Source organism: Oncorhynchus masou, chromosome 17 (genome assembly GCF_036934945.1).
Source record: "Oncorhynchus masou masou isolate Uvic2021 chromosome 17, UVic_Omas_1.1, whole genome shotgun sequence".
In the NCBI taxonomy this organism is placed as follows: Eukaryota; Metazoa; Chordata; class Actinopteri; order Salmoniformes; family Salmonidae; genus Oncorhynchus; species Oncorhynchus masou.
Window position 1 is genome coordinate 16,600,245 of NC_088228.1, and position 22,486 is coordinate 16,622,730.

Below are 22,486 nucleotides of genomic sequence, written 5' to 3' on the forward strand. Positions count from 1 at the left end.
CTCCACGGCCCCAAACGTCTTCGCTGCATGAGAGAAGCAGAGATGAAAGAGAAAACTGTACCAATGTCAACAACGTTGAAGCATTCATTCTATCGATGTATCACATTCTGGTGAGCAAATGCTTATTTACTAGCCTCGTTATTGTTATGTAATTTTCTTCTGTTACTTTTTGATTTTATATATTTTTTTAACTTTAGTTTATTTTGTAAAAAAATAAAAATTTGATATGTGCTGAGAGAAGGATCATGTACCGTCTAGCCATACTCCCAAGTACTTGTATGAGGTGAATACCCCAAGCTCTAAACCCTCAGAGGTAGTAATAACACAACATTTGTATTTTAGTTTCCACTGTCACGTGATGGAGGTGGCAGCATCAAATAATAATTTTCCCGGAAGTACCCATGCGTACCCGGGCACAGTCCTGCCGGCTCCAGCGGACGATAATGCATTGCACCATGGCCTCGCTGTAAACCGAATGAAACCCCCAGTATATTGTATTTTACCGGCAATCCGTTACCATCGGCGCCTTGATCATGGACCTCCGGTCCAGAGGCTTTTTTAGGAGGCATTGGAGTTGTCAATAGTAACCTTCAAGTGCGATATTAATACATTTTCTGCCCTGTCACTTTTGCACGTTCTGGGAATTTAAAGACGAAGTGACAGCACTCACCTAGCTAGCTGCTAAGTCAATAAAGGCACACTTTCTATTTGGAGGAGAGGACAAGAAACTACATTAGCTACAATTTTAAGTAATGGACAATAGGTTATAAAATACTGTCTTTTTTCCATTGTTTATTCAAGTCTTCCCTTCGATCCCTCAGACACTTCATACCCGGTAAGAATATTGTGCTAAAGTTCGATACCTGTTATTACGCTGTGAAAGACTAACGCACGGATGAAGGCCCTGTTCTGTCAGTCCATTTTACAAGGTTTGCTAACTTGGCTAAATAGCTTGCTATCTTTCAGAAGAATAACTAGCTAGCTAATGTTAGCGGCTAGAAATAGTATTGGCTTTAACTGTGTTTCTCTGTGCTCGTCAAAACGAGCCTGGTTAGTTAGTTAACCTTTGCATGAAATTGGGTTGGAACAACTCTCGAGCATTTCATTATTGAAGTTAGTTAGCCAGCTCAGGTCTGTGTTTGAAGTTGGTGAACTTATTGTTGTTAAATTAGTTAGCGAGTTAATGCTAGTCTAGAATGTTAGCAAGGTAATTTAATGAGATTTCGCAAATCTTTCATCAATTTGACAGTTCCCATCGAAACAAATGGTGTAGATTCACGCTTTACTTCAAGATGCCAATCTGGCAATTTACTCGCAAGTAAGTTTATTTTTATCACACTGTTTTAAAATTGCTTGTTAACGTTGGTTAACCTGCCCATAAATCTGTAGCCAAAGCAATTGTCATGCTGGGCTTTCAATGTGTGGCTTAGTCGGGCCTAGAATGAATACTCCTTGGAAGACTGGCTTGGAAATTAACATGTGATTGAAAGTCTTATCTATTTCAGTTGGGTACAAATAAAGTGATATTTAATATTACAATCCACAATGTATATATGTGTAGACATGTCACTGCAGAATTTCAGGTGGACTTAAGTTAGCGAACTAATTTACTGTAGCTAGTCAAGTTCACTCACTCATTACTATTGAGACACGTAGGCTACTACAGGCTAGCTAGCGGTGTGTGAAATCCACCATCAGTGGTCCTCCCCGGTATTGTTAGCACGCTAGAAGGCCTTGCTTGCAATTTGATCTACCAGTAACTAATGTTATACCTAATCTACACAGGAAAACGTATCATGTAAGTTATCATACGTTCATTTAATGGTCTTTCGTTTTATTTAGCGCCAAAAACAGAGTGGGCTAGCTAGGGATGGGATAACATATGGAAGCTAACTATAGTGGCTAACACCGGCTAGCTAGCTAGCCAGCCATATGACACGTCTTCCCAATGTGAGATGTCCTCTTTAGACCATGTGCTATCAGTTTGACACGACATCTTTTCATGCTTTAATTAATGGCATGTCAAAAACACTGTCGGGAAATTGCTTAAACATTATAAAGACCGCAATATGCACGTACCCTGATTCCATGTTGGTCTACAATTCCACATTTCTCAAATGCGAAAGTGGAGTGTGTTGCTTCCCAGTAAAATTATAATTGTTATTTAAATTGTTAGTTGTCATCTGATGTTATGTGGACATCTCTGAGGAATCTGAGGCGGCAGGGTAGAGCGTTGGGCTCGTAACCGGAAGGTTGCAAGTTCAAATCCCCGAGCTGACAAGGTACAAATCTGTCGTTCTGCCCCTGAACAGGCAGTTTACCCACTGTTCCTAGGCCGTCATTGAAAATAAGAATTTGTTCTTAACTGACTTACCTGGTTAAATAAAGGTATAAAAAAAATGTCCACAATAGAGACACTCTGTTATAAGCAAATGGAGGCTACTGGCAAGTGAACTTTGACCTGAAAGTCATTCATACTAAATAACTAGTTAGTTCAATTGAGCGTAAAGTTAAAACAGTGAGTGAGATGTACAAGCTCAGGCTGGCGTGAACCTAATCCCCAATGGTGCAGAGAAGAGATTTGAATTCCACAACCCAGGAGCAGTTTATTTTTTACAAACATGTCATGTCAAATTCAGCTCTCTATCACAATCTCAGTCCTCCCAAATAGTCTCTCATTCTGAAAGGAAATGTTAGTTATTCCCTTGAGATGATAATAGTCATGGTGTGACATGTTCTTTATTGGCACCATCTGCCAGGAGGATCAATAGATGGTTCTGTCTGTTGTGACTGGAGTGTAGCATAGTGAAACTGCCCCTGTAGTGATGTGGTAACTCCCATTAACCCAATGCACCCTCAGAGGTGAGTTGGTGTCTTTTTGTTTAAGGTCTAAATAGCGGTTTATGGGTATTTTGGAACTCGGCACAACAACATTGTGTCACTGGAATGGCATATTTAGACTGAACTTCTGGAAGCCCATGAAATGGTGTTCTAACACAAGGTCTAACCTATCTACTGTAATATTTCCTACTTTGTAACACCAACTTGTGACCAGTGTCGGGTTATTTGGCACTAAGCCTTACTGCCATGACCTACTACAGCAGACAAACACTCAGGGTTTCTCATGAATATGTCATTGGGTACTGAGGGTAGCTTCGTGAGGGCAACCGCAAGTTAACTTCTTAGGCGGTTGAAACAGGGATTTCCCAAGTTGGCTTTCTAACCTTTCTGCTCTTTCGTTCACTGGGCATGGTGTCCAGGTGATTATTGTACATCTAGTGTGCCTAGCCTAGTCCAGCTGACCCAGTATCAATATGGAGATTAATGTCTTGGAGGATTTTTAAAAATTGATTCACCTAATTTTTTGCTCATTTTGGTAACTCACTCTTCCTCTTCCTCAGATCGGCTGGCAATTCAGCGCCACCCTGATGCAGAACCACGTGAAATGAACAAACCACCGCAGCCTATAACGGGACCCACCTCTGTCCCACTCCCCTCCCCCTCCCCTGGTCTGACACAGGTGAGACCCAGTGACAAGTCCCAGCTCGCTCTGACAGATCAGAGTAGCGTTCCTTAGGCAAAAAAACATGAGACAATGTTTTGAAACCGTGAGATTCTACATGGGTTTTATTCATTAGACAAAGACTTTTGCAAAAAGTTTTGCAACAGAAAATGTTCACTCCAAATGGAAAACAGTTTGCAAAAAAAACCTGAGTTTCTATTGGACAAATTCCTATAAGTCCCTCCCCGTTTCATCAAGTTTGCGTCAGTTTGGTTCCATTTGGTTCTTAGTGAATACAAAGATTAAACTGTTTACCATTTACTCTAGGAACAAAACAGAATCAAACAGGGAGGGTCCTACCTGCCCTTTGCACTGCTAAATGTTTCCCCTTGCAAAACGTTCTGCGACTAATAAATACACCCCTGAACTTGTCCAATAAGGATGATAATTTTTGTTTTCCTTTCTGAAGAGTTTTGCTACATTGTATCCTACTGAACACAACCCATCTTTGGCAGCAAGTTAGCTGGCTAATGTAGTTGTGTTTTTCTGCCTCCCCTCTTTCCCAGGCTACCTATGCCTCTGCACAGCCCACTTCTCTTGTCTTCGCCACCCAAACACCTCAACAAATGAATTCTGCACCGCAGCCACGACAGGTAGTGCGCTCTACTTCTGCTACTCAATTGCTCCTTTTATTTTCCGCTCTTTTGCCAACACTCTTTCAATGTCGACTCTTCTATGTCTTGCTGAGTGTAAGACCCCTACTTCAATTCTGAAAGGTCCAATGCAGCTGTTTTTATCTAAATATCAAATGTTTTCTGGGTAACAATTAAGTACCTTACTATGATTGTTTCTTTTTGCTGTTTTAATTGAAAACAAAAATATATTTTCTCAAGCAAGAAATTTGCTAGGACAGTCTGAGTTAGGGGCCTAATTGGATGAACCTAATGGGAGGGATATGAAACCTCTGAACTAGCTGTTATTGGCCAAGAGGTTTGAAACTCATTGTTATTGCTCTATTAACTTATACCGCCTTGTGACGTCGCTAGGCAGGCCAAAACTCCCCACAAAACAGGCTGAAATTTCAGACGGTCTTTTCAAACAGCTCTTATACTCAAAGGGCATTATCATAATTTTCACAGTATTATTCCAACCTCAGTGTGGAAATGTACAGTACCAGTCAAACATTTGGACACACCTACCCATTCCAGGGTTTTTCTTTATTTTTGCTATTTTCTACATTGTAGAATAATAGTGAAGATATAAAAACTATGAAATAACACATATGGAATCATGTCATAACCAAAACTGTTACACAAATCAAAATATATTTGCGATTCTTCAAAGTTGCCACCCTTTGCCTTGATGACAGCTTTGCACACTCTTGGTATTCTCTCAACCAGCTGCATGACCTGGAATGCCTTTCAATTAACAGGTGTGCCTGAAGTTAATTTGTGGAATTTCATTCCTTTCTAATGATTTTGTGCCAATCAGTTGTGTTGTGACAAGGTAGGGGTGGTATACAGAAGTTAGTACGGACTTGGTCTTTTTACCAAATAGGGCTATGGCAAGAACAGCTCAAATAAGCAAAGAGAAACAACAGTCCATCATTACTTTTAGATATTGGTCAGTCAATCTAGAAAATTTCAAGAACTTTGAAAGTTTCTTCAAGTGCAGTTGCAAATACTATCAAGCACTATGATGAAACTGGCTCTCATGAGGACCACCACAGGAAATGAAGACCCAGAGTTACCTCTGCTGCAGAGGATAAGTTCGTTAGAGTTACCAACCTCAGAAATCGGGAAATAATTGCACCTCAGATTTCAGCCCAAAGAAATGCTTCAGAATTCAAGTAACAGACTCATCTCAACATCAACTGTTGAGAGGAGACTGCATGAGTCAGACATTCATAGTCTAATTGCTGCAAAGAAACCACTACTAAAGGACACCAATAAGAAGAGACTTGCTTGGGCCAAGAAACACGAGCAATAGACATTAGACTGGTGGAAATCTGTCCTTTCGTCTGAGTCCTAATTTGAGATTTTTGCTTCCAAACGCCGTGTCTTTGTGAGACGCAGAGTAACTGAACGGATCAGCTCCGCATGTGTGGTTTCCACTGTGAAGCATGGAGGTGGTGTGGGGTGCTTTGCTGGTGACACTGTCAGTGATTTTATTTAGAATTCAAGGCACAATTAACCAGCATGTCTACCACAGCATTCTGCAGCGATACGCCATCCCATCTGGTTTGCACTTAGTGGGACTATCATTTGTTTTTCAACAGGACAATGACCCAAAACTCACCTCCAGGCTGTGTAAGGGCTATTTGACCAAGAAGGTGAGGGACGGAGTGCTGCATCAGATGACCTGGTCTCCACAATCACCCGACTTCAACCCAATTGAGATGCTTTGGGATGAGTTGGACCGCAGAGTGAAGGAAAAGCAGTCAACAATTGCTCAGCATATGTGTGAACTCCTTCAAGATTGTTGGAAAAGCATTCCAGGTGACTACCTCATGAGCTGGTTGAGAGAATGCCAAGCGTGTGAAAAGTTGACATCAAGGCAAAGGGTGGCTACTTTGAAGAATCTCAAATAAAATAAATATTTAAAAAAATATATATATATTTAATTTTTTTTGGTTACTACATGATTCCATATGTGTTATTTCATAGTTATGATTTATTCACTATTATTCTACAATGTAGAAAATTGTAAAACTAAAGAAAAACCCCTTGAATGTGTAGGTGTCCAAACTTTTGACTACTACTGTATGTGTATATGTAACATACAAATCATGTTTTTGGCTGCACTGGGCCTTTAAACTCCAACTCTTGCTCAACTGTAACGCTTTGGTCCAACCTGTGTGTAACGGTCTTTCTGCTTAACCGCTTTGGTTTTGTGTGTGTGTGTGTGTGTGTGTGTGTTTTAAGGTCTATCTCACCACTCTCTGGCTACCAACCTTGACCTCTTGCTCTCTTTTTCTGTCCTCCCTCCCAGTTTGGCACCGGGCCCCGTGCTTTACACCAACAGGTACTAACTCCCCTTACCTTGCCCAAAATGTCTGCCGTCTCAATAGGACCGTAGTGCATTAATACACATTTCACTTTAGAGAAGGATGAGGCTCAACAATCTTTTCTAGTTCTGACCAGATCCAGCTGTAACTACACCCAAAACCACCTGATTGAATGAAATGTATATATTTTTTTATCAATTAAGACCTTGAGTAGTGGAGTGCTAGAATCTGTCCCTCAGCCTTTTGTGGATCTCCAGGACCAGGGATTCCCCCAGTGAAGACATCTAGGCTGGTAACCCCATAGGCTACCCCTGGTAACACCTACTATGACACCACCCGCAGTAGGGCAGTTCAGTAAAGGTACTAGGCACCTCAGCAGTATGGTCTGCCGGTTTTACATTTCACCTGTATATGTGTAAATTGCTTACCCCAATCAAACAAAGTGCTGGCCAAACCACTTGCGAGGCCTGCAAACAGAGGCATCGATGAAACGAGAAGACGTATGCTAAACCCTTGGGAATTTAAGTCTGTTACCCTCTAGCTTTATATTTCTGCAACGTCTTCATATTTTCTGATGGTCAGCTGCATGTGAAAGACTGATGTTTTGCACTGCTAACTGTAATATCTGAGTGATTTACTCTTGCTTCTTACATTCTCTCTCGCATTCCTTCTGCTCTCTTTTTTAAAATTTTATTACTCTTATCTTCCTATTTTTCTCTTGCCTTTCTGTCACCCCGCCCCCTTGTTCTCTGCTTGTGTGTTGTCCGGCTGAAGGGTGGATACAGGGCACTGCAGGTAACAGCTTCTCTCTTCCTTCTCATCTGAGTGTATAGAACCTGAGGGCTGAATACACAGCCACACAACAACCATGTCATACAGAGTCGATATTGTGCAATTTTTAGGGTAGATGCGAGCTGTGATCAATGTTAAATTGTAGCAGACATTTCTTTCCACTCGGCCCTGTAGTTCCCAGTCTTTTGATGTACTAACCTGGATGGATATGCCCCCCCCCCCTCCCCCGTGGAGTCTCAACTATCTGACACTTTCAGTATGTGACATTTTAGCCCTGCGGTGCACGTGTACACACACACAAATATACTCACAGTTTCTGTCTCTCCCTCCCCCATTTTTTTCTCTAGCCTTACTATGCCAACAGGCCCACCAGTGTCACCCGGGTCCAGACCAGCAGTGGGCCTCGTCCGGTTGGTCCCACCCACATCTACCAGCCCGGCTCCCAGATGATGATGATCCCTGGTCAGCAGCTGTCCTTTGCTGGCTCCCCTCAGGGCTACTTCATCCCCCCTGGACAGGTACCACAGCTGGGCATCACGTTATGCTAACGGTCAACTTGACTAGAATAAATGGTTGCAAGTTTTTGGAATTTCTAAAAATCTGGGAATTTTTGGAAAGTAAAAAAAAAGAAGAAAAGGTGCATCCCTAATTATCACACCACTCATGCAGTATTCCAGCTGGTAGTCTAAAGTCAAGAGGTAATGTTACATACTATTGTAGATATACCTAAACAGAGCAAACGGGGAGCTTGATCCCTTTAAGACAGAACTGTGTCAAGTTACCTAAGTGTCCTCTCTGTCTCTCTGTAGTATCGGGCTCCCTACATGCCACCAAGTCCACAGTACCCTGTGACAAGTGGGACAGCAGGCTTCTACCCAGGCACCAGCCCGGCTGAATACCCCACCTATGGTAAGAGGCCCTGCTCTTAGCCGGGCTCCACCTGCCAAGCACAACCACCATGACTGCAACCATAATCTTGATTAGAATCACAGGCACGACAAGATCAGCAGCTGGAACGCGAACCTCAACCTACCATTGAACTGTTTGATGTCCTATCGAACCACAACCATGGCTAAACTAGGTCCAATCACGATCTTACCTAGGACCATCACTGTAAATACTACCAAAACCACATCCATGACAAGAACTGGGGCCACATGCACCCAGAGATATCTTAGTCGGTTGGTCTTTGTGTCAGTTGGCTGGTCGGTTTTTAGGGTCGCTCTTAGGGGTCCGTCGGTCGATCTTATTGGTCAGTCAGTTGATCAAATCAAATGTTATTGGTTGCATACACATATTTTGCAGATGTTATTGCAGGTGCAGCGAAATGCTTATGTTTCTAGCCTAAAAAATGCAGTAATACACGACCCCCCCCCCAAAAAAAAAAAATACATTAAGTAAAAACTTGCAATGTCAGAGTCTGGTATGTGTGTGTAAGTACAGTGAATTTGGAAAGTATTCAGACCCCTTGACTTTTTCCACATTTTGTTACATGACAGCCTTATTCTAAAATGTATTTAAATAAACATTTCTCATCCATCTACACACAATAACCCGTAATGACATGGAGAAAACTGGTTTTTAGAAATGTTTGCAAATATATTACAAATAAAAAATGGAAAGATCACATTTACATAAGTATTCAGACCCTTTACGCAGTACTTTGTTGAAGCATCTTTGGCAGAAATTCATGATTGGAGTGCTGCAGAGTGTTGTCCTTCTGGAAGGTTCTCCCATCTCCACAGAGGAACTCTGGAGCTCTGTCAGTGACCAAGGCCCTTCTACCCCAATTGCTCAGTTTGGCCGGGCGGCCAGCTCTAGGAAAAGTCTGGGTGGTTCCAAACTTCTTCCATTTAAGAATAATGGAGGTCACTGTGTTCTTAGGGACCTTCAATGCGCCAGACATTTTTTGGTACCCTTCCCCAGATCTGTGCCTCGACACAATCCTGTCTCGGAGCTCTACGGACAATTCCTTCGACCTCATGCCTTGGTTTTTGCTCTGACATGCACTGTCAACTGTGGGACCTTTATATAGACAGGTGTGGGCCTTTCCAAATCATTTCCAATCAATTGAATTTACCACAGGTGTACTCCAATCAAGTTGTAGAGGCATCTCAAGGATGGTCATTGGACACAGGATGCACCTGAGCTCAATTTAGATTTTCATAGGAAAGGGACTGAATGTAAATAAGGTATTTGTTTTATTGTTTATACATTTACAAAAATCTCTAAACCTGTTTTAGATTTCTCATTATGGGGTTTGTTGTGTAGATTAATGTGTCAAAACATTTATTCAATCCATTTTAGAATAAGGCTGGAACGTTACAAAATGTGGAAAGGGGTCTGAATACTTTCCGAAAGCACTGTATAATGGTGTGTATGGACAGTACATGAATAGAACATGTATGTACTGCAGTAGTTTATATAGGATGAGCCTTGACTAGAATACAGTTATATAGTTATGAAGTGGGTAGAAAAGTATGTGAACATATTGCAGCAGTCTCTAAGGTGCAGCGTTGCTTACCAGGTGGTAGCCAGCTTCTACAGTTGGTCGGTCACACATTTATTGGTCAATATATGAAATGTAGCAGACTCTCTTATCCAAAGTCACTTAGTCATGCATATTTTACATATGGGTGGTCCCGAGAATCGAAGCCATGACCCTGGCATGACAAGTTCCATGCTCTACCAACTGAGCTACAAAGGACCACTAGTTGGTCTTACAATTGCTCTTGTAGTTGCTCTTACGGTTGGCCAGTCAGGTGGTCTTATGGTTGGTACATTGCTGCGTGGCCTGGCAGGCTGTGTGTATGATGGTCTCTGGTCTCTCTTTAGGATCCAAGGCTGTGTGTGTGTGTTGGCTTTGGTTCTGCTCTATCAGTCTTCTCACCTGCTGCTTCTCACTGCCTTTAACCCCCTGCTTACTTCCGGTTCCCTTCACTCACTCTGCATCTGTCTCTTCCTGTTCTCTCTTCTCTCCTTCCTTTAATTCTCCTTCCCTCGCTCCCTTCCTTCCTTCTTCCCTCTCCCCCCCTGTTGTGTTCAGAGCCCTCTCTGGCTGTGAGGGAGAGGAGAGGGGGCGGGCGAGAGAATGGGCGTCTCTCTCTCCACGGTGCTCCTCTCACCTCCCAGCGCTACCCTGGTGAGTATCTGTGTGTGTGTGTGTGTGTGTGTGTAATTGCGTGTGCATGTGTGTTGCTTAGTATGTGCTGGGCTGCATCTTTGTCTGCCTAATATGTCTGCATAATGTGTTTTTCCCTTGTGCACGTGGTTTTGTTTTGCTGCGGATGCATGTGTGTATTTCAGTGCATGTTCAGTCTGTGTGTGAATGTCTCTTGCTCTTTTTGGGGTGTGTTTGACAAACCTCCCTTTCTCCCTCCCTCCCCCTACAGCAGGTGCCTACTACCCGGCCCAGCCCCAGTACAGCCACACACCCCCTGTCCAGACCGCGCCTGTCATAAGCCCTGCCCAGCCCCAGCAGCAGGCCTTGCCCCCTCAGCCGCCGACCCATCCACCGGCACCCAAGAGGGAGCGCATAACGGTACTGTACCACACACTGTTGCATTTCCGCTATGAGACTTTACCCCGATGTTTAGCCTAACGACAGACTCGAGTTTCCACTAGGGATGTTAGCTGCCGAAAATACATTTGACAGGTCATGCTTATCGGTCAATTTGCATAATTTAGTGGAATTAAATTGTCGAGTGTGTATTTTCGTTAGTTGTCATGCATCTTACTTATACAACTATGTATCCTCTAAATCAAAGTAAATACAAAACACTTTCAGTTGACCTCCTAAGGTACAACTTAAAGATGTCTGTCTATGGTGGTGAATAAGAAGGCAGTAGTATTTGGGCTGAAGCACTAATAAACAAGAAGGGCTGAATGAATTAACCTGTAATCTGAAACTACACTGTTCACAAGAATCACAAACTATGCAGTGAAATCCTGTAACATGCAGCTCATAATGTCACCACTTAGTAGATTCACTACAGTGCTGTACAACAGTCAAAGGTCATGTAAAGAAACACTTTATGGCAACCTTGCAACAAGAGCTTGTCATGACACGCACACGCCAGCTGTTCATTGTCAAAATGTTTTCTTACTGAAACCGTGATGTAAATGACACTGTTATTCAATACAAAATGTATTGGCTAATATATTTCAACTGCAAGTGGCATGCGCTCATGACTGAATTTTAATGCAGGAAAAAGCTGTGCACTTTTAGCCACACGTTCTAATTTCACTAGCTAACCATCTCTCATCATGACTGCAAGGATATGTCTTGAATGATAGATCTGCACCAACTAACTAAATAAACCCACTAACATAATAGGGCCAGACAGTAACACTGTTGATTTTGTATCAACGAGGAGTCTGTGTTCTCTTTGGCTTCAGCTGGCTAGATGGACAGTTGGATCATTTTCCTTATCAAAAACATCTGTTTAGGCGATTGAGGTTGTTGATTCTGCTTTTCAGCCCTAGCTATGGTAACACAATTTCCCTAGTATATTAGCAGTGGAAAAGCCCTGTAAAGGGCGGAGGGTGTACTATGACCTTGCTGCTGAGGTCAATGCAGTTCAGGAGTAGGTAGAGTAGATGTTGCCCCTTAACGCTGATACGGGATCCGATATCTTAATAGCACATTTTTAAACTCAGCAAAAAAAGAAACGTCCTCTCACTGTCAACTGTGTTTTATTTTCAGCAAACTTGTGTAAATATTTGTATGAACATAACAAGATTCAACAACTGAGACATAAACTGAACAAGTTCCACAGACCTGTGACTAACAGAAATGGAATAATGTGTCTCTGAATAAAGGGGGGAATAAAAACAGTCAGTATCTGGTGTGGCCACCAGCTGCATTAAGTACTGCAGTGCATCTCCTCCTCATGGACAGCACCAGATTTTCCAGTTCTTGCTGTTCTTGAGATGTTACCCCACTCTTCCACCAAGGCACCTGTAAGTTGCCGGATATTTCTGGGGGGAATGGCCCTAGCCCTCACCCTCCGATCCAACAGATCCCAGACGTGCTCAATGCGATTGAGATTTGGGATCTTCGCTAGCCATTGCAGAACACTGACATTCCTGTCTTGCAGAACGAGCAGTATGGCTGGTGGCGTTGTCATGCTGGAGGGTCATGTCAGGATGAGCCTGCAGGAAGTGTACCACGTGAGGGAGGAGGATGTTTTCCCTGTAACGCACAGCATTGAGATCACCTGCAATGACAACAAGCTTAGTCCGAAGATGCTGTGACACACTGCCCCAGACCATAACGGACCCACCACCTCCAAATCAATCCCACTCCAGAGTACAGGCCTCGGTGTAACGCTCATTCCTTCGACGATAAACGCGAATCCGACCATCACCCCTGGTGAGACAAAACCACGACTCGTCAGTGAAAAGCACTTTTTGCCAGTCCTGTCTGGTCCAGCGGCGGTGGGTTTGTGCCCATAGGCGACGTTGATGCCGGTGATGTCTGGTGAGGACCTTCAAGCCCTCAGTCCAGCCTCTCTCAGCCTATTGCGGACAGTCTGAGCATTGATGGAGGAATTGTGCGTTCCTGGTGTAACTCGGGCAGTTGTTGCCATCCTGTACCTGTCCCACAGGTGTGATGTTCGGATGTACCGATCTTGTGCAGGCGTTGTTACACGCGGTCTGCCACTGCGAGGACGATCAGCTGTCCATCGTGTCTCAACGTAGCGCTGTCTTAGGCATCTCAAAGTACGCACATTGCAATTCATTGCCCTGGCCACATCTGCAGTCCTCATTCCTCCTTGCAGCATGCCTAAGGCATGTTCACGCAGATGAGCAGTGACCCTGTGCTTCTTTATTTTGGTGTTTTTCAGAGTCAGTAGAAAGGCCTCTTTCGTGTCCTAAGTTTTCATAACTGTGACCTTAATTGCCTACCATCTGTAAGCTGTTAGTGTCTTAACGACCATTCCACAGTTGCATGTTCATTAATTGTTTATGGTTCATTGAACAAGCATGTCAAACGGTGTTTAAAGCCTTTACAATGAAGATCTGTGAAGTTATTTGGATTTTTACAAATTATCTTTGAAAGACAGGGTCCTGAAAAATGACTTATTTTTTATTTATTTACAATGACTGCTTGGGGCGCGATGTGATTGTCTTAATACAATAAATTAATTTCTAGAACTTTAGTATAGACTGTTTAACCTCATCCTGCGCCCCCCCCCACCCTGTTCCTACCCCTTCTAGATCAGAATACGAGACCCCAACCAAGGGGGCCGTGATATCACAGAGGAGATCATGTCCGGGGGAAGGTCCACCTCCACCCCCCCTTCACAGGTACGCATCACAACTCACTGGAGCATGTAACGTTATAGAATGCACTGATAAACATTTGTTGTCCAATAATTAGATTTCTTGCTGTTCACATGCCGAGACTTTGATTGGTATTCATCATATGAGGATATAAAACGATAAAAAAAAGGCATAAATGTATCATATGAAACAAATGATTGTCCGTCAGATAGAACCGGGAATCTATCAGTTCTATACTTCCTAGTTGAATACATTTAACGTTAAGTGTTTCCCATCACTTAATAAATCCCCTGATTTCTCCTCATTGGAATCATTCCCAGTGATGACCTCACAATGCAAGTTTGGAATCCTGTGGCTTTGAGATGATTCCACAGCGATGATATCATAAAGGAAACCAGGAAGTTTGGAATAGTAGCCAGATGTTCCATTCAGTGTTTATTTTTATGGTTGTGTGTTCTCGCCAACTCTCAACTTGGCTGGTTTTGATCAACCAGGCAAAAGGATAGCATTTGAAAAAAACATCATATTTTGTACCAAGTATATTTTTGCAATGCTAGTTTTGATGTTGCTTCCTGTTTTCGGCCTCTAGTCCTCCACCACAGAGGAAGAAGGTCCTGCCCAGACCAACGGGGAATTTACTAAACCCATCACCATCGTGACGAGAACAGGTGAGCCTCCTCTCAGGTCTTGTGGTACTACAATGTTTATACAGCCACATTTTGCCCGCATGAATTACTGACTTGATCGTCAGTGATTGATTGCAGTACATTAAAGGTCTAAAACAGTTCCAATCTGATTTCCTTCTTTGTTGCAGATGAAAACGCAGAACCCGCGGATTGCACAGTGACGGCCGCCGAAACCCTGCCTCCAGTGTTGTCAACTCCAGAGCCTACCACTGCAGCTGTCCCACTGGAGGCCAGACAGGAAACCGATAGCCAGGTTGCCCCGCTTACCGAACAGGTCATCAGCGAATCACATGCCCCCGTGGCGGGGATGAGGCACGAGGTGCCCATCCCACAAAGGGAAGACCAGGCCCCTGCCTCCTCCCCCCTGACAGCTTCTACCTCCTCTCCCCCTGCAGAGGTACAGACTCCACCCCCTGCCACCACCATGGCTCAGGCCAGCCACACAGTGGGCGCTGGTATGACCCCCGCAGTGAAGGCAGTGACCCCGGAAGGTCCTTCCACACAGGTAGAGCCTCTGGCTGCACCAGCATCTGTGGAGAAGCCTCTTGCCCAGGTAGCGGAGGAAGTAGTAGTGGTGGAGGAGAAGGTAGAAAAGGTCAAGAAGGAGCTGGCAGTTACCATCAATCCAGAGGTAGTAGTGGCTGTTGTGGTCATTAAAGAAGACACTAAACCCGCCCCACGACCTGTGACCCCCATCGCCATGGCAACGGGCGACGATTTCGTTCCGTCCTTGAAGTTGGTGGCGGCTGTGGAAGCGGCCACTAAAACTGAGTGCGTGGTGTTGCCGCCAGCGCCTAAACAGAAAGCCATGACCGAGCCCATTTCTGCCCCCACTCATGCCGCCACTCCCTCTGTCCCGGAGGCGGAGCCTGCTGTGGCCCAAAAGAAGGTGGAGCAGCTGCCCCTGTCCAACGGCCTCCCCCAGGAGGACCCCGATGAGGTAGATGCCCCCGTTGCTGCAATAGAGCGCATTGCAACTGTAATCACAGAGCCTGCCGCTCCCCCACCTCAGGAAACTGCTAACCCTGCGGCTGCTGCCGTGGAGGAGGAAGAGGAGGAGGAAGAGGAGGAGGAAGAGGAGGAGGAGGAGGAGCGGAAAGAGGAGGATGCATCCCCAGTGCCCTTGTCCAGCAGCCCTTCAGAGGACTCGTCTATGCACGGTGAGCAGGAAGGAGTTTTACCTGTCAGGTCACTTGGTCAGAAAAACTGTAGTATTTACACCAAGGTTTTGGTGTGACTGAGGCACCCAGGGGTTCTTGGTGGTGTGGCTTCAGGTTTGACTCTTGGTGGTGTGGCTTCAGGTTTGACCCTTGGCACCCAGGGATTCTTGGTGTGGCTTCAGGTTTTTGATGTAACAAATGTAATGTAACATTCTTGTCTTCTCGCTTCTAGCTGCTGTGTCTGTGCCAAAGAAGAAGAGGAACATGAAGGAGCTGAACAAGAAGGAAGCCATCGGAGACATGCTGGATGCCTTCAAAGAGGTGTGTGTCTGTGTATGTGCATAGAATAGAGTAGCCTTATAAAGTCAAACTATCCTTGCTGTGAGTAACAATCTTACAGGTTTTCACTGCATGGTATCTGCAGCCAGCCTCTACTTCGATTTGACTGTTCATTGGGGTTGGGTGGTATCCAAATTTCAATATCGTCATACAGTTCTGCTCTCATCCCGGGATTTATGCTTTTACCGGTATAGTACACAAGGGGTCACCCAAAAACACAAAAAGGCCAGTTGGGCGTCTATGACCAGAATGCTAACAAAATTAGAACAAGTAATAGCGAATTTGCATAGAGGCTTCTAGCTAAATATGCTAACGAGCACAACTGAAAATAAACTAATTGCAAAGGCAGGCAATCCTGCTCATAAAGTAATACATACAGTGCATTCAGACCCGTTCACTTTTTCCACACGTTACGTTACAGCCTTACACTAAAATGTATAGAATTTAAAAAAAAATCCTCATCAATCTACACACTACCCCATAATGACAAAGCTAAAACTGGCACAGACACAGTAAAGGGTCTGAATGCTTATGTAAATGTGATTTTTCAGTTTTTATTTGTAATAAATTTGCCAACATTTCAAAAATCTGTTTTGCTTTGTTGTTATGGTGTGTTTGATTAGGGATGAAATAATTTTTATTCATTTTAGAATATTGCTGTAATGTGGATAAAGTGAAGGTCTGACTACTTTCTGAATCATCTGTATATGGGTAGGAGATACCGAGTTTGGACGTTTCCAAGCTAATGTAAACGAGAGACTCTGCAAATGAACGTTTTAATGCTTGCTTGTCTGAAGGAAGTACTGTACTGGCTCTGAAGCAGCATGTGTACATGCTGTGTTTGTGTGGAGTCTGGAGTCACTAGGGCAATGGTCCTGCCTGTTCTGCTCAGAGAAGAGGAGTAGGAGCAGACCGGGCCAAGAATGGTGAGGAGAACAAATGCTAGGAAATCAAGATAGCAGTGGCCGCTGTACAGAACTCATCCAAAGCGCTTTGACTTCTCAAACACGGTGGAAAGCTACACGATATGAGGCCCATCTCCTTATATAATTCAACCACTTAGATAACTAGCAAGTTAAACAAAATTCATAGCTGAACTCACCTGTTACCGCTTTCTCCCGTTGCGCTATTTACAAACAAGTGACTGGCTCAACTGTTCTGGGGAACTAAGGTAAGATGCACAACAAGTGACTGGCTCAACTGTTGTGGGGAACTAAGGTAAGATGCACAACAAGTGACTGGCTCAACTGTTGTGGGGAACTAAGGTAAGATGCACAAGTGACTGGCTCAACTGTTGTGGGGAACTAAGGTAAGATGCACAAGTGACTGGCTCAACTGTTGTGGGGAACTAAGGTAAGATGCACAAGTGACTGGCTCAACTGTTGTGGGGAACTAAGGTAAGATGCACAAGTGACTGGCTCAACTGTTGTGGGGAACTAAGGTAAGATGCACAAGTGACTGGCTCAACTGTTGTGGGGAACTAAGGTAAGATGCACAAGTGACTGGCTCAACTGTTGTGGGGAACTAAGGTAAGATGCACAAGTGACTGGCTCAACTGTTGTGGGGAACTAAGGTAAGATGCACAACAAGTGACTGGCTCAACTGTTCTGGGGAACTAAGGTAAGATGCACAAGTGACTGGCTCAACTGTTGTGGGGAACTAAGGTAAGATGCACAAGTGACTGGCTCAACTGTTGTGGGGAACTAAGGTAAGATGCACAAGTGACTGGCTCAACTGTTGTGGGGAACTAAGGTAAGATGCACAAGTGACTGGCTCAACTGTTCTGGGGAACTAAGGTAAGATGCACAACAAGTGACTGGCTCAACTGTTGTGGGGAACTAAGGTATGATGCACAACAAGTGACTGGCTCAACTGTTCTGGGGAACTAAGGTAAGATGCACAACAAGTGACTGGCTCAACTGTTGTGGGGAACTAAGGTAAGATGCACAAGTGACTGGCTCAACTGTTCTGGGGAACTAAGGTAAGATGCACAAGTGACTGGCTCAACTGTTCTGGGGAACTAAGGTAAGATGCACAACAAGTGACTGGCTCAACTGTTGTGGGGAACTAAGGTAAGATGCACAAGTGACTGGCTCAACTGTTCTGGGGAACTAAGGTAAGATGCACAAGTGACTGGCTCAACTGTTCTGGGGAACTAAGGTAAGATGCACAAGTGACTGGCTCAACTGTTCTGGGGAACTAAGGTAAGATGCACAACAAGTGACTGGCTCAACTGTTCTGGGGAACTAAGGTAAGATGCACAACAAGTGACTGGCTCAACTGTTGTGGGGAACTAAGGTAAGATGCACAAGTGACTGGCTCAACTGTTCTGGGGAACTAAGGTAAGATGCACAAGTGACTGGCTCAACTGTTCTGGGGAACTAAGGTAAGATGCACAACAAGTGACTGGCTCAACTGTTCTGGGGAACTAAGGTAAGATGCACAACAAGTGACTGGCTCAAAACAGTCTGCCGAGCCCTCAGGAAAGATATGCATCTTCTAGCGATCTATTGATCGGACAGACTCCTTAAACAGTTCTTCCCCTATTCAGTAGTGCCACGTGTGATAGTTTTCCCTGCGCCCAGCCTCTCCCAAGCTTCATTATGGCACCTCGTGTCTCTTAGAATTAGTCATTAATAATAGTTAAAGCTCAAATCAAACCTATCAACAGTCTGCTGTCTATCCTGCCTCTCGGTACCTGTGTGTGTGTGCTTATTTTGGAGAAATAATTGCAGTCAAATTTATTTACAGAGGGAGAGGGCATGATAATCCTTCGTCTCTGATTTGTATTTGCACATCTCATTATAATGTGGTGACAATGAGTCAAAGTCCACTTAACCTATTTACTGGCACATGAATTAATATTTTGCTTGTTTCAGGTGCAGCCACGGGGTGGTGGGGCATGGGCTATTGACTGTGCTTTGATTTAACAACAAGCTTGAATAGTTTTATTAAAGGTGTCCAACTGACTGAATATAGTCCATCTCATATCTTTGCTCTTCATGAATCATACAACAATAGTTACACTGTGTACAAAACATTAGGAACACCTGCTCTTTCCATGACCGACTGACCAGGTGAATCCAGGTGAAGCTATGATCCCTTATTGATGTCTCTTGTTAAAACCAGTTTAATCAGTGTAGATGAAGGGAGGGAGATGGGTTAAAGAAGGATTTTTAAGCCTTTGAGACATGGATTGAGGGTGAATAGGCGAGACCAACAAGCCTTTTGAACGTGGTATGGTAGTGGGTGCAAGGCGCCCCGGTTTGAGTGTGTCATGAAGTGCAACACCATGAAGTGCTGCATTTTTTACGCTTAAGTTTCCACGGTTTATCAAGAATGGCCCACCACCCAAAGGATATCCAGTCAACATGTCAACTGTAGCAAGCATTGGAGAACATGGGCCGGCATCCACGTGGAACGCTTTCTACACCTTGCAGAGTCCATGCCCGGGACAAATTGAGGCTGTTCTGAGCGCAAAATGGGGTGCAACTCAATATTAGGAAGGTGTTCTTAATTTTTTGTGCACTCAGTGTGCCATCTCCATGGCATCGTAAACTAAAGATCTAGTTTGTATTTTCAATATGAAGTCCATCAGGACTTGCCAGACAGTGACGTTAGTGATTGGCTTGTCAGCAGCCTATCGCATCGGTAAGAGAGCCGGTCATTTGGCTCCCTAATTTGCATACTGGTAGTGTTTGTTTTTTGTGTGCAATTATTTGCAGATAAATGATAACATTCAATAAAGATGGTGAATACCATATCAACAGTCTGCTTTATTTTTCAATCATACCTATATTGCAGATAGCTGAAAATGCCTCTTTAGGAAGCTTGAAGCCTGTGGGTCAGTTGCTAAACAAGTGTTTAAAAAAAAAAAAGACATTCTGCAATTGAGTTGCATACACTTGTTGAAATTATTTTAGTTATTGAATTGTCGTTCCCTCTCTCTCTTAATTGAGCATCTGTTTTTATTCTAGACCCATTTGGCACTTTTTTCAGTGACGAATCACACAATTTCTTTGGTTTAAAATTGTACCTTAAATAATTTTAAAGATAATTTGGCCACTTCATTTTTCTGTTTTTAATAAAATACATTAATTTAAAGAACAACCAAAAATATTTTAATCTCAAGAGGAGGAAGGTTTAAGGTCATAGTCCTAGACAATATCCAATTATGACTAACAATACACTGAATTCAGACATTTACAGTAACTTAAATTGTAAGTACAATCCCACACCACATTTTTCAAATCTGTGAGGTAAACCCAATCATGTACTCAACAATTTCACTGTGTATTTTGGATGTAATCAAGGCATTCGAAGGTACCAGAGGCCACCAAAATAAAGATCCTGCAAAAATGTCATAACAGCCCAGGGGAGCCTGATTGGCTACTCCATGTGCTTGTGGAAAACCACTGGTGACTCACCCCAAATCCCCTAACCTTAACCACGAAACTGACTTGAGGTCAGCATATAGGGTCTCAACTTCCGTCTACTCTCTTACCCTTCAATCTTCCTGTCCCTTCTCCCCTCTCGTCTGTACAGGAGGAGGCGGCGGCACATGCCACCGAGCCGTTGTCTTCACCGCCGGAGCCCAGCCCTGTGGCCCCGACCTCCTTGCCGCCCGCCGACGCGCCAGATGAGACGTGGGAAGAGAAGGAGGACAAGCAGAACGCCGACACACCCTCGCTCAAACCGGGCGACCTCAAGTATCAGTACAAAGGAGGTTGGTGGTCCCTTAGAAATGACTGAAGATATCAGTCAAGGATCTGTATCGGACTCAATGAATATCTAATATTCGTTGATTGATTCTTTGTGAGACGTGTCCTCATTTTTCCCGTCATATGAAATGTCTCATCGTTGAAATGGGCAATAAACTGTCTGTTTCTATAACCACATTTCCATCCACGGATTTTATGTGAGTCAAGTCATACCGTATAAAAATAAATCACAACAGCTGTGATGGAAAAAGGAAGTACAATTACCAAAATGGCGACAGACAATAGGTTCATTCGACATAGCGGGATATTTTTATTGGTAAAGTGTTTTATGCAACAAATTGCGGCGGAAACCATTTCTTGTGTGATGTTTGATAGCATTGTGTGACTGCAAATTGTATAGTTATTTTATGTTGTGTGGTCCTCCCACTATGACTTGAAAAAGCATGCACAGTTTAAAAGGCTACAGATGAAATAAGTTATGGTGAAAGTGCTGTGATTAGCTTGATTTTCCTTTCCAATAAATATTGAGTGTCTTGTGACATGATGATCACTGCCAATTAATCAATCTCATCATATAACTTAACCTGTCCACTTTATTGATACTGTTGTTAAGAGTAGAGGTCGACCGATTATCATTTTATTGAAGGACCAAAAAAAGCAGATACCGATTTTAATTTTAATTTTATATATGTATATATATTAATAATAATAATGACAATTACAACAATACTGAATGAACACTTTTTTAACTTAATATAATACATCAATCAAATCAATTTAGCCTCAAATAAATAATGAAGCATGTTCAATTTGGTTTAAATAATGCAAAAACAAAGTGTTGGAGAAGAAAGTAAAATTGCAATATGTGCCATGTAAAAAAGCTACCGTTTTAAGTTCCTTGCTCAGAACATGAGGACATATGAAAGCTGGTGGTTCAATATTTCCAGTTCTTCAATATTCCCAGTTAAGAAGTTTTAGGTTGTAGTTAGTATAGAAATTATGACGTGTCGACTATTTCTCTCTTCGTATTTCATGTATCTTTTGACTATTGGATGTTCTTATAGGCACTTTAGTATTTCCAGCCTAATCTCGGGAGTTGATAGGCCTGAAGTCATAAACAGCGCTGTAAACAAGCATTGCGAAGTGCTGCGTTGGCAAACGCAGTAAAGTTTGAATTAATGCTTACGAGCTCGCTGCTGCCTACCACCGCTCGGACTGCTCTATCAAATATCAAATTATAGTATAATAATATAATAACCACAGAAATACGAGCCTTTGGTCATTAATATGGTCAAATCCGGAAACTATCATTTTGAAAAACAAAACGTTTATACTTTAAGTGAAATACGGAACCATTCCATATTTTATCGAATGGGTGGCAACCCTAAGTCTAAATATTGCTATTACATTGCACAACTTTTATGTCATAATTATGTACAATTCTGACATTAATTACTGTCTTTGTTAGGAAGAAATGGTCTTCACACAGTTCGCAACGATCCAGGCGGCCCAAACTGCTGCATTATACCCTGACTCTGCTTGCACAGAACGCAAGAGAAGCGACACAATTTCCCTCGTTAATATTGCCTGCTAACATGCATTTCTTTTAACTAAATATGGAGATTAAAAAAATATACTTCTGTGTATTGATTTAAAGATGGGCATTGATGTTTATGGTTAGGTACATTTGTGCAACGAATGTGCTTTTTAAATCATCACCCGTTTGGCAAAGTAAGCTGTGATTCGATGATAAAGTAACAGCCATTGATTAAATGCAGCACAGGACAAGCTAGTTAACTACACATGGTTGATGATATTACTAGGTTAACTAGTGATTATGTAAAGATTGATTGTTTTTTTAAGATCCATTTAACGCTAGCTAGCAACGTACCTTGGCTCATTGCAGCCACAAGGTCCTTTTGACGCTGCACTCGTGTTACAGGTGGTCAGCCTGCCACAGTCTCCTCAAGGATTGCAATGTAATCGCCGTC

At 43.2% G+C, this 22,486-nt stretch overlaps 1 protein-coding gene across 1 annotated transcript in view; it reads left to right on the top strand.

Annotated features, from left to right (window-relative positions):
* The first annotated feature begins 409 nt into the window (after positions 1-409).
* The window catches only part of LOC135558619 (eukaryotic translation initiation factor 4 gamma 1-like), a 51,198-nt gene continuing 29,121 nt past the window's right edge, over positions 410-22,486 (top strand). Inside the window, 12 exon segments of the mRNA XM_064992561.1 lie at positions 410-835; positions 3,402-3,520; positions 4,069-4,155; positions 6,494-6,526; positions 7,649-7,819; positions 8,111-8,210; positions 10,694-10,842; positions 13,524-13,613; positions 14,179-14,257; positions 14,404-15,435; positions 15,668-15,756; positions 20,320-20,500. Of these exon segments, the coding sequence (XP_064848633.1) occupies positions 3,446-3,520; positions 4,069-4,155; positions 6,494-6,526; positions 7,649-7,819; positions 8,111-8,210; positions 10,694-10,842; positions 13,524-13,613; positions 14,179-14,257; positions 14,404-15,435; positions 15,668-15,756; positions 20,320-20,500 (2,086 nt within the window). The 5' untranslated portion in view covers positions 410-835; positions 3,402-3,445.